The sequence below is a fragment of the Rutilus rutilus genome, assembly GCF_951802725.1.
Source record: "Rutilus rutilus genome assembly, contig: SCAFFOLD_59, whole genome shotgun sequence".
NCBI lineage: Eukaryota > Metazoa > Chordata > Actinopteri > Cypriniformes > Leuciscidae > Rutilus > Rutilus rutilus.
Window position 1 is genome coordinate 23,944 of NW_028175471.1, and position 16,820 is coordinate 40,763.

Consider the following 16,820-nt stretch of genomic DNA (forward strand, 5'->3'; position numbering starts at 1 on the left):
CTGAGCCAGAGCCAGTGTCTGTTCCTGAGCCGGAGCCCGTGTCTGTCCCTGAGCCGGAGCCCGTGTCTGTCCCTGAGCCAGAGCCAGTGTCTGTTCCTGAGCCGGAGCCCGTGTCTGTTCCTGAGCCGGAGCCCGTGTCTGTCCCTGAGCCGGAGCCCGTGTCTGTCCCTGAGCCGGAGCCCGTGTCTGTCCCTGAGCCAGAGCCCGTGTCTGTCCCTGAGCCGGAGCCCGTGTCTGTCCCTGAGCCGGAGCCCGTGTCTGTCCTTGAGCCGGAGCCCGTGTCTGTTCCTGAACAGGAGCCAGTGTCTGTTCCAGTGTCTGTTCCAGTGTCTGTTCCAGTGTCTGTTCCAGTGTCTGTTCCAGTGCCTATTCCAGTGCCTGAGCCGGTGGTGCCTATTCCAGTGCCTGAGCCGGTGGTGCCAGTTCCAGGGCCTGAGCCGGTGGTGCCAGTCCCAGTGCCTGAGCCGGTGGTGTTTGTTCCAGTGCCTGAGCCGGTGGTGTTGGTTCCAGTTCCTGCGCCCTGGCCGCCCGAGGGGTCTTCACCGCCCTGGCCGCCCGAGGGGTCTTCACCGCCCTGGCCGCCCGAGGGGTCTTCACCGCCGTGGCCGCCCGAGGGGTCTTCACCGCCGTGGCCACCCGAGGGGTCTTCACCGCCCTGGCCGCCCGAGGGGTCTTCACCGCCCTGGCCGCCCGAGGGGTCTTCACCGCCGTGGCCGCCCGAGGGCTCTTCACCACCGTGGCCGCCCGAGGGGTCTTCTCCACCCTGGCCGCCCGAGGGAAAGTCTCCGTACTGGCCACCCGAGGGGAAGTCTCCGCCCTGGCCGCCTGATGGACTGTTTGTGTCTTCCGTCCCGCCCTGTTCTGTCCCTCCCGTCCCGCCCTGGTCTGTTCCTCCCGTCCCGCCCTGGTCAGTTTCTCCAGTCCCGCCCTGTTCTGTCCCTCCCGTCCCGCCCTGGTCTGTCCCTCCCGTCCCGCCCTGGCCTGTCCCTCCGTCCCGCCCTGGTCTGTCCCCCCCGTTCTAGTGGAGTGTCTGGAAGCCACTCCTTTAGGAGGGGGTTATGTCACATGTCTGTCTTGTCTTGTTCTGCACTTGGGTGTTTGTTATGTTGTGCCATGTGCTTGTGTCTTTGTTAGCCCCGCCCTACTTGTTATCTGATTATTGTTTGAGTTCTCCCACCTGTTCCCCCTGATTAGTTTCCCTTTATTAGTTCCCTCTTGTTTGCAGTCTGTGTGGATCGTTGTCTTTGTTTCCCCCCGTGTTATGTCTTGAGGTTTTGTCTGCCTTGTTTTTCCCCCACGAGGGAGTTTTGGTTTTCAGTCTGTTTTGTTTGTAATTCATTAAAATTTCCTTTTGCACTTGATTCCTCGCTTCACCTTTTTGACTTCCCATGACAATCTCGCATAAAGGAAGACATTTTCAAGAACTTCTGCTTTTCTTTGACTGCACTGCTCTGAGGTAAGCCTTGTCTCTTGTGAATTTATAAATATAGCTGCAAGCACCCATTATCGGGGCAAAGTGCAAGAAGACGATAAGACATGCCAACATGGCTGGGAGTGTCAGACCAAATGCAACTATGAGCAATTAAAGACATTTTTAAGATGATCTTAGTCAAAATGGGTGAAAAAATCATATGTACAGTCACTAATAATGTGATTTCATGGTTTGTCACTTTTGACCAATAAGTGGCGCAGTTACGAAATTGATGTGGTGTGGTCAGAGTGAGGAGACATGGCGCTTTTCCACTACATAGTACCAGCTCGCCTCGACTCGACTCGCCTCGACTCGACTCGCCTTTGTTTGGTTTTCCACTGTGTAAAAGTTGTACCTGTACCTGCTTCCAGGTACTTTTTTTCGTATCACCTCCGGCGAGGTTCTAAGCGAGCTAAGGCGAGCTGAGGCGATACTAAAATGTGACATGAAAACACGGCAGACTGCTGATTGGTCAGAGAGATAGCGCCAACGATTTCAATAGGAGCCTACACACATTCTGTGCTTGGCCCCTAAGAACGTTCAGTTATAAGTCACTTATAAGTTATTGGTTAATGATTAACTTATAAATTACAAAACATGATTATACATTCATAACTGATTAATAAGTGATATGCTAACATTTTATGAATGTTTTGTTAATTCAGTCTTGTCATTTATAAATAATAAGTTAATGAACTAATCACTTACAAAACATGAATATGCATTCATAATTGATTAATAAGTGGTAACATTTTATGAATGTTTTGTCAATTCAGTTATAAGTCATTTATAAATGATTAGTTAATGATGAGCGAATTATTTACAAAACATGGCTATAACACGTTTTCGTGTGATGAATAGTTTACACTTTAGATTAGGGGATGCAGAAAGTGTTGTAAATGACTTGTATAGATATACAGATCATTTGAAACAGATCAGAAAGATCTCCAAATGATCTGTAACACATTTACAAGTGATGAATAATTTACACTTTAGATTAGGGTATGCAGAAAGCTTTGTAAATGATTTATTAATACGTTCACACATCATCTATAACAGGTGTTGAACACTTTGTAGTGTGTACTGCAGTGTACATGTTGACTGGTTGACTGTGCACATGATGTGAGCATCAGTTGAAGGTAAAGCCGGTTCTGAGTAAATCGATAACATAACACTTATAAATAATTTATGAACGTAGTTATTTTGTAAATGATTAGTTCATCATTAACTAATAATTTATAAATGACTGATAAATGAATTAATAAACAATCAAAACATTTTAGCATATCACTTCATCTCTAATAACTACAAGTGACTTATAACTGAACGTTATTAACATAAAATGTTAGCTCGCCGCTTATTACCCATGTTAGGGGTTAACAGTTTAGGACCCAAGGACCAGATGTTTGAAAGAAGAGTCAGAATTATAAAAAAAATTAAGAAAAGTTTTACTGAAGATAGTTTGCAGTTTCATCAGCAGAAGTCAGCTTCAAGACTCACACAGGAGTTTGTACAGTTACAGTTACAAAGATCACAGCAGTTATATCATTTCTAAGGTCTAAGCTACGTCATTGCTTACAGGTTGAATGATTCTCATTGGCTAAGAAATAGATAAACATAGTAATTTTCCACACATATACAGATAGATGGAAGCATATCTCCATCTGATTATGCAGCTGACACTCGGACCCTGAAGTCAGGCACGTCGTGACCTTCCTGGTCTCAGATTTGAGTTGCTGGGTGCCAGCATGTCTCGAACAACAACTCAGTCAATCTCCAACAATGCCAGTGGTTCCTTAACCTGTAACCAAGAAGACTAACACACACACCGACACACAGCTTTTCCCAGGTTAGATTTGGCCAGGCTCTAACTATACACAGGAGAGTCCTCTCAAAACATCAAGATAATGCGTTCTTTCTCAACGAGAGCTACACTTTAGTCTAAGTAAGGCTTTAACAAAGAAATGGTCCCTTAAACTATTGGCTTCAATGACCCCTATGTGTTTTAACATGTTGAAGACCTTTCTCAAACACAAAACATTTCCCTATTTAATTTCTTGAAGCCGGGCTAAATAAGCAAGCACTGCTACTGCATTCAGATATCAAATCCTGACATTAAAGAATACATGAAAAGAACATTTCAGTAATCACACTGGTAACTTCTATAATAAAGTAAAATCTCAAGAGAAGTCATTCAACTCATTTGATATGTAGAAGGAAAAATATTGATTAATACCTTGATTATAACCACTCATTACATATACATTGAAGCAGCAGGATTCAAATCCACCCCCTTCACTCAATTATGAACGAATAGTCATGTTTTGTAAATAAGTTCATCATTAACTCATAATTTACAAATGACTTATAACTGAATTAACAAAACAATCAATACATTTTAGCATATCACTTATTAATCATTTATGAACGTTTATTCATGTTTTGTAAATGATTAGTTCATCATTAACTAATAACTACAAGTGACTTATAACTGAACGTTATTAAGATCATGGGAGAGTCTGCAGTGACTGTTAACTTTCTTTAAATCTCTTTAGTTAAACACAGTAATAACACTCAAGCTGAAGGTACAATTCATTGCTCACAGTTGTGGACAGAGAAAAAAAAAATTGTTGTGTTTTTTTTTTTTTTTTTTGCACACAAGTATATTTAGGTTATTTCCTGTTTGTGTCAGAGCTCCAGTGATGTCTGTGTTCCAGAACATGTCCTTCTTCATCATCATCATCATCATCAGCAGCTCTGTGTTTCTACACACTCACTCAGGTTGGTCCATATTACACTCGTATTTATTTTTTATTTTAAACAATCACATTCAGCAGAACCACAACTGATATGATACACAAGAGATAAAATGCAGGCATGTGATTGGCAAAGGACAAAAAAATGTATCGAGCAAAGACCGTTAAAGCATATGAGAAGACTTTACAGTTTTTCTCAGTCGCTTTGGTGCATTTCTTAGATCAAAAGTGCAATTCTTGATACTACTTGTACAAATTCCAAATCATCTAGTCACTTGTGCACATCAATAAAGCAATTTCTTATTCCTTTGAACAAATTGCAATTGCTTTTGTACATATTGCAATTGATAATGTACAAGTGTCAGCTTTTTTCCACATTTTCAATTGCTCATGTCATGTTGATCAAAATATAGTAGATGGTTTGTTGAATAGTCTTACCCCTCAAAATATCTAGGCATTAGTTTCTTGCATAAGCCATTACATGCAAAATTGTTTAACTATTTGTCATAAACTGTCAAGCATAGTTTTACACATTTCTATTAGACCTTTTGTACAAAAACGATGATTTGATGACTCGTGCAGGTGAAATTGACCCTCACTCAAGGAATGTAAAGTGTTAGTTCAACCAACAATCAACCAGTTGTCAAAATTGCTCAAAGGTGCATCTTGTGCAGAGACAGCACTAGAACAGTGCTGCGGGCAAAGTTATGCCTTAGGGGGGTTTCCTGTGTTTCTTTCTAATTTAGTTTTTATTTTCCTTTGTGCCCCTTGTCTTTTTCTTACTGTAAATCATTTTGTTGTTTTCTTTCATAAAGTAGAACTAGTAAAAGCTGTGAAAAACTAAATCTCTTTTGTCTCTTTCAATCAATAACCCACATACAGTAATATGTAAATAGTACTTTTGAAATTGATATATCCCATAGAAGTGCAGCCTTGTGCATTTTCAATACAGTAACTGTCATCCAAACTGTAGCCTAAGTTTACATCTGGTAATAGTGTCAAAGTACACAGTTACATTGACAACATGCCTAAACATTTTGACGAGCTTGTTCCAAGAACAATGACTAAATGACTTATCATTCTGATGACACTGACATGATCATTGGCATGAATATTTACTTCTTAGAGATGTACTAAGGATTTTTAGTGACTGACTAGCTTTAGAAACATATCTATTGTATATTGCAGTTTGTACAAATTGTTCTGAGAAATGCACTTATTATTTTGCACATGTTAGGGATGATACGATATTGGAACGCACCAAAGCGACTGAGAAAAACTGTAAATACAGGGCACAAGTCATATGTCATAATTACTTTTATGGTGCTGTGTTGTCCTTTTTGGAGCTTGACTTTACTATATCAGTGTACTCTTTTGTTGTAAGCAAGAGCAGAGTGAAAATAATCTTTAAAATCTATATTTTATAGTATTTCACAATTGCTGAGACACATTTCTTGAAACCTTCACCCATATTCTCAAAACTTTAAACACAAAACCCCTGACTCTTCTGGCCAAATCAAACACTTGCCTCAAAACCATTTGATCTGTGCTCAAAATCAAACAATGCTTTCAAAACATAAACACAGCCAGTCAATATATAAACACTCATCAGCATTCATTAGACACTACATCAAAAAATTGAGAACACAGCATCCAGGGCATGTAGTTACAGAGAATTTTTTTTGTATTGCATATAGAAAATAATTTTGCAATAAATAAAAGTAAATAATTCACAACTCAGAACAGCAAATATATTGCATACTGTAAGTACTGCACGTAATACAGTATTGAATGTCTGTATTTTCAGTATAAAAATAAAGTAAGCCCAAAGAACAAAGACAACTCTAAATGAAAAGCGTATTACACAAAATATTGTGTCAATGAGAGACTCATTCTGCCTCAGCATCCCGTCTTTGTGCTGGGTCCGGCCAGAGGACTTTGTCCACATCACATGCAATGTTGTCCCTTTCTAGGCAACGGGGGAAGAACCCTCTCGCGTGCCGGATCCAGCCTTGACAACACTCCACACCTATGTCACCACAGGCCAATTCCATTGCCTAAAAAAAATTTACCCTTGTATATGAGTTACGGTCATAGACCTTCCATCGCCACGCAGAGAAAAACTCTTCTATTGGGTTGAGGAAAGGGTTGTATGGTGGAAGGCAAACATTCATGAATCGCTGGTTGATGTTGAACCACTCACGTATTCGGACACCACGGTGAAAGCTGACATTGTCCCAAACCACAACATAGACAGGATGCACTGCCTGCTGATGATCCTGCTGCTCACGTTCAAACAAAACATCCCGAAGACCACCCAGAAATGTAAGAAGATGGTCAGTGTTATATGGCCCCAGGGTTGCATGACGGTGGAGAACCCCCCCATTGCTTATGGTTGCACATAGGGTGACATTGCCACCACGCTGGCCAGGGACTTCCACAATGGCACGTTGGCCAATTATGTTCCAGCTTCTCCTTCTCCTCTTCGCCAGATTGAACCCTGCTTCATCTACAAAAATGTATTCATGGGGCCTTTCCATGGAATCCATTTCAAACACCCTCTATATATAAAAGAGATAAATAAATAGTTTAGTAAGTGTTACAGAAAGACATACTTCTGCAAAAGTGTATTTATATGCACTCCTGATTTACATACACTACAATATAGAGCAGTTACAGTAACAGTATAGAACAATAACTGTTGGCTAGAAACTTGTACTGTAAGCATCAGTGCTGAAAGTGTACACTTACTTGCACATACTGATATCGTAGATCTTTTACGCTTTCTGAATTGCGCTCAAAGGGTACTCTGTACACTTGCTTCATGCGTACCCTGTTGCGATGGAGGACACGGGAAATGGTAGAAAGGCTGACACTGTTGATTCCTTCAAAGTTTACATGGTCTTCTACAACTCTTTGCTGTATTTCACGCAGTCGGATGGCATTGTTTTGACGGACCATATCAACAATGAGAGCTTCTTGCTGTTCGGAGAAGGAGTCCTTCCACCCTCATTTGGTAATCTTGCAATTCTACAAAAGGGAAAATGCTCTTAATGTATACATACAGTAACAATAGTAATGGACATCACATTCATATGTAAAATGTATTGTAAAACTTTTTTTCTTTTTTCCCCAGTCCCCTGACAAACTGATGTACTGTATCAAATGTATACAGTAAACTTTCAGTCGCACAAATTAGAAAACCAATACATTTACCTGTTCTCTTCTCTGAATGTCCTGATTATGGTGGCCACAGAGAATCTGCTCAAATTGGGTTGTACTCTTTGTCCTGCTTCCCTCATTGTCATTCCATGAACAAGAACATGGTCTATCACAGTTGCCCGAATTTGATCTGAAATTACTATTCTTGGTCTTGCTCTTCGTTGTCCTTGTACTCTTCCTCCTCGTCCACCACCTCTTACACGAACTCTTCCTCCTCTGCCTCTCACATTGTTTCCATCCATTGTTGGAATCAACATTCAACGTACCTGGGTCCCCTGTGTACTCTGAACTGGTTTATATTCTAGACAACTGATTTGATCACATCATTAGAAACAAGTGTGAACAATTTTGAGTTGTTGTGTGTAAACGATGACAGCTGTGTTGTAGTTGTGTTTAACTTTTGCCACATGTATTTACCATTTTGCAACACAGTGAAAAATGTGTTTTAGTGAGTGAGAATGTGTTTAGAGTTTTGCAAAAAGAGTGGATGAGATTTGCAAACAGTGTCTTAACTACCTGAACTTGTTTAAGGTTTTGCCTACAGAGTGACTGATTCGACAAATGGGTTTAGGCCACTGAGCATTGGTTTCAGAGAATGGGGTTTAGTGTTTTAGCAATTGTGAAATACTGTAAGAAAATATAAATATTTGACCTCTCTAAGGTTTAAATTATAATGCTCTAATGTGTTTTTATGTTTCAGCTGATGGTGATATCTACTTTGCAGTGATGCCTGAGACAGTAACAGCTCTGACAGGCTCTTGTGTGCAGATTCCTTGTGCATTCACCATCTCCAATTTTGAGGACAAACGTAACAAGACAAAATATATTAATGGGATCTGGCTAAAAAATACATCACATTTTGCTGATGACGACAGTTGTATAGCTTTTAATAGCAGCAAAAACATCATAAGAGGATTTAGTGACATACAGATGACTGGAAAACTCAGTGAGAGGAACTGCACAACTGTCTTCTATAACATCATGATGAATCATTCAGATCTTTACTACTTCAGACTGGAAATGAAGCCAAATGTGTTCAGAGCAACGTTTAACCACGATGATTCAAAAAAGAATGTGAGGATCACTGTCAAAGGTAAACGTCATCTCTATTGTCTTTAACATACAGGTTCTTTCCTTCACTTGTAAGTCACTTGATAAATTTAATAAATGAATACATTTAAATGTAAATATTATTTGCATAATTAACTTACATCACTAAGAACAGCTTCTTAATGACGAGCTACAATCATTTATTTCTGTAGATTCACCACAACCTCCTGAACTTAAACCCACTGATCTGAAAGCAGTGATGGAGAACACAACAGTCAGTCTGAGCTGCTCTGCTGAAGCCCCCTGTCCCAAACAACCTCCTACAATATCCTGGTCCAACATCTCTGAATCTGCCCACATTACAACACAGTTACAGGAGAAACCTGATAAAACCCAGTCAGTGTTTTCACACATGACCTTCAAAGCTTCATACATGGATCACAGCAAGAACATCTCCTGCACTGCTACATATCCAAGAGAAACATCTAAAGACTCAACTGTGGAGACCACCGTGACGCTACAAGTCCTGTGTAAGTGATTAGACTGCTTACTTCCTTTAACATAGCCCTGTGTGTACTTAAACGCACAAAGTGCTGCTTAAACAGTATTTGGTGTTTAGCTTCCTAGAAATGTCTAATGCACAGGTGTTTTAATGCTTTTCCTATTTATGTGCTTGTGTTTCTGTCAAAGTTTCTCCAAAAGAAACTCGCATCACCGTCGATCCATCTGCTTCAGTCTCTGTTAACACTAATGTGACTTTGACCTGCAAAAGCAAAGCCAATCCATCAAGAGAAATGAACTTCACCTGGTACAAACGTGGACAGGAGATGCCAATAGCTCAGGGAAAGCAGATTACCTTCACTGGAACTCAAAATAATGCAGGATGGTATTCCTGCACTGCTCAGAATAAACTTGGAAAACAGTCATCATCAGAGATCCAGCTCACAGTTGAAGGTGAGTTAACACAGTCTACATGTAAAGAACAAGGTCATTTACAGATTTAAGGCAATGAAGATTATACTGAAATACAACATTCTGGTGGAATTACAAGTGTTTCACGTCCTATAGGACAAGATGGACACTTTATGCCTCTGATTGCTGGTTGTGTGGGAGGAATCGTGGCAGTTCTCACGCTCTCTGCTCTTGGGTTTTGTGCAAGGTAAAAATATTCACTTTCATTCTGAATTAAACAGTAGTTGTATTCCTGTTATGCCTTTTTTGAAACATCCTGTTTTAAGATGTACTCTGCATTTTTCTTGTTTAAGCATCAGTCAGTTAAAAACTGATTCACTTTTGACTTCTGACTTCCCTGGGGATATTTAATTTAATTAATCCAGCAACAATACAATTGATCAGCATTACCAAACGTGGACGTTTTCCACTAGAAATTAACATTGATGTATTATTTTAATTTAATACTGTGAAGCTGCTTTGATACAATCTGTATTGTGAAAAGCGTTATATAAATAAACTTGACTTGACTTGACCTGACTTGACTTCATATAGTGATCAAACAAACTATTAGAAAGCGCTTCAGTCATGCACATGCAATATATTAATATTACATTATTCTTAATTTCTTCTCATCTACCAAGACATAGAAAATTGAAATTATTTTGTTTATTGTCAAGTGTATAATATTCAATGTCAATATTGACGCAAATGTTTAGATATTATTTATAACCATCAAACATAATGGTATTTTTCATAACATGTTTTTTTTCTGCTCTTCAGAAACGAGAGGTGATCCTTTTTTACACGTATTAAGAATCCCACATTGTTTTACAGCATATTTCTGTTGTCATTGCCAATTTGCACTTGATCCGTTTGAATATAATTTTTGCCACTGCAAAAATAAACATTTCGAAAACATTTCGACCTTCCTTCTTTATTAGGAGAAAGATTTTCAATGAACCCAGTGCCAATGAAAAGAATCGTTCTGGTCAGGTAAGTTTAGTTTATTTTTGTATAGAAATCTGGTTCATAAAAGTTCAGTTTTCTAGACATTTCTTATTTATTGATTCATCAGCTTGTTGATATTTATGACCATTAATTTATTACAAATTTGTTTATTTATTTCTTCCAGCTAATTATGTGAAAGTATTTTGCACATAAAACATGATTGTAATCTGTTTTCATTGTGCACAGGTTAAAATCACAGATGTGGATTATGTCAACACTGCCAATGACATCACGACCAATGAAATTTCTGATGATGAAACACTGATCATCTACTATGAAAAGACTGACATCTCAGAGCAGCATAACTACTGCATCACAGAGACACTCTTCAAGCATGATGAATACACAGAAGTAGAGTACAGAGTATCTTAGGGTTTGTAGGTTCACTTAAAGCCAATTCACACTTCACCGACAGACGCAGTTTCCCCTGTTGAAATCCGTTACTGTTCACCGCTTGTTTTCAGTCATTCAATCAGTGTTTTTGAGTCGTGGAATGTCTTGAGAAGTGATGTACTGTAATCTGGTGATTGTCCGCGATGGGCGCTGTCTGTCAGTGAAGTGTGAGTTGACCTATAGGGTATAAAAGTTTACACCCCTGATAAAATAGCTGATTTTTTTTTTTTTTTTTTTTTTTTTTTTTTTCAGGAAGCTCTTAAGAAAAATGTTTAGCCCTCATACGGTCCTCATTTCCACTTTACATAAGCTACTGTATGAAAAAAAAATATTTTTAAAAATGTAATACAAATGATATGTCTTTTTTTTATTTTTTATGTTTACTTCTAAACTATACATTTATGCTGTGTTTTGGCGGATTCATTTGGGGTCAGAACGGAACCCTAAGAGGGTTAAAGAAAAAGCAAACCTAAAATTACCTGGCTGGTTGCATAAATGTGCACACTGTTTGCGATTAACTGAATACATAACTTCAAACTCTTACTAAAAAATCATATTTTAATGATGGTGATTAACCCTGAATAAAATCATTGCTTTCTGGGTTCTGTAAAATCTTTTTGGCCTTATTGCTGAAGCCATGGCCCACAATGAGCTTACAAAGGATGTGCGGGATCTCATTGTGAAGAGGTACCAATCTGGGGTGCGTTTCCCGAACAACGACGTAACTCGCTGCTTAACTATAGTACAATGCATCGTTGAAGAAATCAACTAGCTACCCAGCAAACATTTGGACGTTTAATGACCGTTGAAAAGACGTCCGTCCGACACGTCCCGTCATGGTTGAAAAATAGTTCCAAAATGAAAGTTGAACGGACATCTTCGACGTCATCTGACCGTGAATTCCACATCTCTTCTGCGCGTCCCTGGACGTCTAAATGCGTCGTCATCTGTGTGTTTAAATGTGTTGCTGCATAATTTAAGTGTATATATAAGCCTGCATATAAAATAATCACACACCTATTGTGTAACATTGTGAAAGGCAATCAAGTCTTGAGGTTTACACATATTGACAAAGGTTCTAAAGGTCAAAAATTGGTCCAGTCAGACCTGAACGTCAATAAAACGTTTTAATCACGTGTACATCACAAAAAAGAACACATTATTTGTGGACATAAGCAAAAAAGAAGCATGTTCTGATTTAGCACAACATTTTATTGATCTTGAACAGCCAAAATTTCTCTGTATTTTTTTCAATGTTTAACATTTGTTAACCAAACTAAAATACCAATTACAAAATACTGAATTATTATATAAAGGGATAGTTCACCCAAAAATGAAAATTCTGTCATTTACTCACCCTCATGTTCCAAACCTGTATGAGTTTCTTTCTTCTGCTGAACACAAAAGAAGATATTTTGAAGAATGTTTGTAACCAAGCAAATAGAGCAACCATTGACTACCATTATTGGAGAAAAAATTATTATGGTAGTTAATGGGAAGCGACATCTGCTTGGTTACAAACATTCTTCCAAACATCTTTGTGTTTAGCATAACATAGAAAGGTATACAGGTTTGAAACATGAGGTTGATGACAATTTTCATTTTTGGGTGAGCTATCCCTTAAACACATTGTTTGGCTCATTTTTTGTATCCACCACCCCCAGCTCTTCCTGGAGCGTGTTTCAGGTGATCTGCCATTGCTGCATCAATTTCAGAGTCTGTAGCATTTGGGCTCCACCTCTTCACAGCATCAAAGGGAAGAGAATATATTTATTTTTAAAATAAATAAAATTCAAAATTTGAGGTACAATGACATGCACTTATTTTCAAAATATGTTTATGGTCTACAGCTAAATAAAACAAAAACATGGAACAAGATGAATGAATCATGAATGAAACATTAGAAAAAGGTAATCAACATGCATTACATTTTATTTTATTATATAAAAGATGTTCTGCTTTAAATTGGTGTTAGATCAGTTGGGGGGCGGGGGGAACAGCATTTGTCCCCTGGTGCCCTTGAGAAAGACCCTTAAATAGGTCTGTAACTGTGAGAAAGTGAACAGGACATATCTGATAAAGACAGGTGGGCTGTGATGTCCCCTGAATAGATAAAGGGTAATTCTAATATTACAAAATATTTTTAAAGCAATTGCTGAAAACATACATGTTCAAATCCAGCTAAACATTTCATTCCATTTCAGATAATTTACTTTCTGAAAGAAACTCTCAAAAGGCTACATTAATAAGTTACAGTAATAACTTATACTATGGTATACCATTGTATAAGTTCAAAGTAACTTTTAGCCTACTAGCTAATTTTAGCCAAACTCAGTAAATTTCAGTTGACAATGTGGGCATCATTTCTTTCGGTTCATTCATGTCAACAAGTAAAACTCAAGCACGTTAATCTAATAATACAAAATGTACTTACCCAACAGTAGATTTTTAATAATATCGATACAACTCTCTCCTCAATTCCTCCTCTCCTCGTGGTTGTTCATTGTTCCGGAGTCTATGGGGAGAACGCGTTAACATCTCGCGAGATAATCTGAAGTATACTTGAGTAATGTTCAAGTATATTTTTAAGTATACTTATGTAGTAAGTATACTAATGTCAATGTACTAGTAGTAAACTTGTAAGTGTACTATTTTAATACCGCTTGGGACTAAATTGGCCCACTTGAAGTATATAAAAGTATATGTTTAAGTGTACTATAAGTGTAACAGTAGTAAACTTTAAGTGCACAACTAGTTCATAATTATGTTTCTCATTTGTACTGCAAGTGAACTTATGAGTATACTAGTAGTTTACTATTTTAATACTTGTAGCAACTTTGAAGTATACTCTCAGTAAACTACTAGTTTAGTGGTTTTATACTACAAGTTTTCTTTTAATGTACTCTCAGTAAACTACTAGTTTAGTAGGTTTATACTACAAGCTTTCTTTTAATGTACTCTCAGTAAACTACTAGTTTAGTAGTTTTATACTACAAGTTTTCTTTAAGTGAACTTAACATCATGCTTATAGTTTACCATTTATATATTATTTTTACTCTTTTAGTGTACTCTAAGTAAACTACCAGTTTAGTAGTTTTCTTTAAGTGAACTTAACATCATACTTATAGTTTACCATTTATATATTATTTTTTACTCTTTTAGTGTACTCTTAAGTAAACTCCTAGTTTAGTAGTTTTATTCTACAAGTTTTCTTTAAGTGAACTTAACATTATACTTATAGTTTACTATTTATATACAATTTTTGCAGTTGCAGTAGGCCTACAGTATAATACTATGTTCAAATGTTATTTTTTATACTTGAAAAATACCTTTAACTCTACTTTAATTTTAAAAACATTTTATTAGCTTCATGCATCTTTTTTATCAACACTCGAATGTCAGTAAGTTTCATAAAGAAAGGCAACATTTTGTTAAAATGTTGAGAAAATCACATTTTTGTCAAAGACTATGCCTTGATCAGATCCAGAACGATGATCAAAACACAGGTGAAGTAGATCGAGTCCAACACCCCCAAAGCTTCACAGTCGGTTTCTCTTCATGGGTTAGGCCTACGCTTAATTTCATTTGGAAACATTAAGCAGTTTTGATTTACCAGCTGTTTAATATTTGATGATCACATTATTTTACATTTGAGTGAGCAATCTTCTATCACATGGTTCAGCTTCTTCTTCTCCTGTGTTTTGATCCAGAGATTCTGTACTAGAACTGTCATCATAGCGCCCCCTACCGTATACCAGTGAAAACATGGATAGCTGGAAAATTCAGTCAATGGTGGGGAAAAGTTTATATAAAGTAAATATGTACACTACCAGTGAACTAGCCTACACAAAAATTCAGATACGCAGAATTAGAAACATATCTGTTTTATATCAACATTTTAATCAATATTTTCAAACAAAGTTTCATAAGACTGTATATGAAAAACAATGTAAAAAAAAGTATATTTAATAGGCTACTCGATCAAAAGAGTTAACACAACTACAAGCCAAGTATACTTTGAATAATTAAAATTTTAAGTATATCTCGATCAAAAGATTGAGTACAAGTACAGGCCAAATATACTTATGGCGCTTTTCCATTACCAGTACCAGCTCGACTCGACTCGCCTCGCCTCGACTCAGCTCGGCTCGGCTCGCTTTTCGCTCCGTTTTCCATTGCAGATAGTACCTCCACAATAGTACCTGATCGTCATAGCGACGCCGCAGAAAACTGCCGTGACTTAATCTTTTACGCGAGACGCGCGAGACACACCCGCTACCTACACACACAGGACAATGGAGGAAATCGAGTGTATGCTGTTTTTGGATGTTTTTGTTTTTGCTGTTTTTTATTCAGGATACTGCGTCTGGCGCGTGCAATGATGACGCAGTGAATAGTGACGATTCTCTCTGACCAATCAGCAGTCTGCCATGATTTCACGTCACATTTTAGTATCGCCTCAGCTCGCCTCAGCCCGCTTAGAACCTCGCCGGAGGTGGTACGAAAAAAAGTACCTGGAAGCAGGTACAGGTACAACTTTTACACAGTGGAAAACCAAACAGAGCCGAGTCGAGTCGAGCCGAGCCGAGCTGGTACTACTGTGTAGTGGAAAAGCGCCATTAGAACCTCGCCGGAGGTGGTACGAAAAAAAGTACCTGGAAGCAGGTACAGGTACAACTTTTACACAGTGGAAAACCAAACAGAGCCGAGTCGAGTCGAGTCGAGCCGAGCCGAGCCGAGCCGAGCTGGTACTGTGTAGTGGAAAAGCGGCATAATAATAGAACACTTGAATAAACGTATTTTTCGTAAGGGTATGCTTGTAACCACCGGTCGAGAGATGTCGTTCCAACCACACAACTCTGCGATGCTGTTTACGAATGTTCGTTAAACGATGGTTTCGGGAAACACAGACTCGTTGAACTACGCTAATAATGACGGAACTTGCGAACATAGTTGGCTAACGATGCTTTTGGGAAACGCACCCCAGGAGAAGGGTCACAATTTCACAATGACATTCCAAAGAACAGGGAATCTGCCAAAAACTGATGTGAAAACAAGATGAAAACTTATCAAGGAGGCTGGCAAGAGACTTACAGTAACATTAAAGGACCTTCAGGAATATCTAACAAAAAATATCAAACATATAAAAAAAAAATAATAAAAAAAACAACAACATCTGAGCCCATCTAATGTTGTCAAACCCATGAGGTAAAATTTTGTATGAACAGATGATTGAAAATTTAACTTTTAGGCCACTAAACATTTAAAAAGCTTGGACAGAGGAAATAGTTCAGATAAAATTAACTATGGATAGTGCCAAATACCAGACCATTTTGGCACAAAACCTGCAGGCCTCCATTCAAAATCTTAAGATGAAAAGGAATGTAATCATAATAACCTCATACACAAATCTTATCACAAAGCATTTTGGGGTTCTGAAAAAGCTACCTTTTGAAACCAGGATTTAAAGTGCACGTTTTTAAAACCGATACTGTTATCATCTCTGTGCAAAAAGTCTCAGAACAATACTTTTTTGGAACAGTTATATATTTCCATCGAGGCAGCCGTAAACAGCCAAAAGAGTGATGTTTTTTAAAAAAAAGTAAATATTTCTCCCAAATGGATATGAATATAGGCTACTAAATGATGCCAGGGTGTAGAGTTACATTCAAGCTATTTTAAGGTATGAAGACATTTTTTTCAGAGGAAAACCGTTTAGATATGTAATTTTGGTGATCAAAGGTGAGTTCTAAGGGATACAATTATTGACACAATAATACAGTTAATATTGAACTGTTAATATTTTAACACAATATGTGATATTTCCACACATACATATGCTTATCTCTCAGCACAAGAAAACATTCATTTTCTATTCTTTAGTTTAAACCATACCTGTTCTCACAGTGCAAGTTCGCCTATGAAGCATCAATAAACCATAGAACTTGATGAACATACAGTACCAT

At 38.1% G+C, this 16,820-nt stretch overlaps 1 protein-coding gene across 1 annotated transcript; it reads left to right on the plus strand.

The window, feature by feature from the left end:
• Positions 1 to 1,400: 1,400 nt before the first annotated feature.
• Positions 1,401 to 11,848, plus strand: LOC311285722 (sialic acid-binding Ig-like lectin 13). Its single transcript, XM_084435759.1, has 8 exons — positions 1,401 to 1,456; positions 4,164 to 4,252; positions 8,150 to 8,542; positions 8,712 to 9,029; positions 9,190 to 9,453; positions 9,568 to 9,658; positions 10,395 to 10,446; positions 10,648 to 11,848. Exons 2-8 carry the CDS (start codon positions 4,174 to 4,176, stop codon positions 10,831 to 10,833), a joined length of 1,383 nt encoding a protein of 460 aa, XP_084291885.1. The 5' UTR covers positions 1,401 to 1,456; positions 4,164 to 4,173; the 3' UTR covers positions 10,834 to 11,848.
• Positions 11,849 to 16,820: the final 4,972 nt, after the last annotated feature.

What these genes read in the sequence shown, in the direction of transcription:
- LOC311285722 (XM_084435759.1), top strand. Translation starts at nt 4,174, where the DNA reads ATGTCTGTGTTCCAGAACATGTCCTTCTTCATCATCATCATCATCATC. An exon ending in TGTGAGGATCACTGTCAAAG is followed by an intron (nt 8,543 to 8,711) that starts GTAAACGTCATC and finishes TTATTTCTGTAG; the next exon opens with ATTCACCACAACCTCCTGAA. An exon ending in AAAAGAATCGTTCTGGTCAG is followed by an intron (nt 10,447 to 10,647) that starts GTAAGTTTAGTT and finishes CATTGTGCACAG; the next exon opens with GTTAAAATCACAGATGTGGA.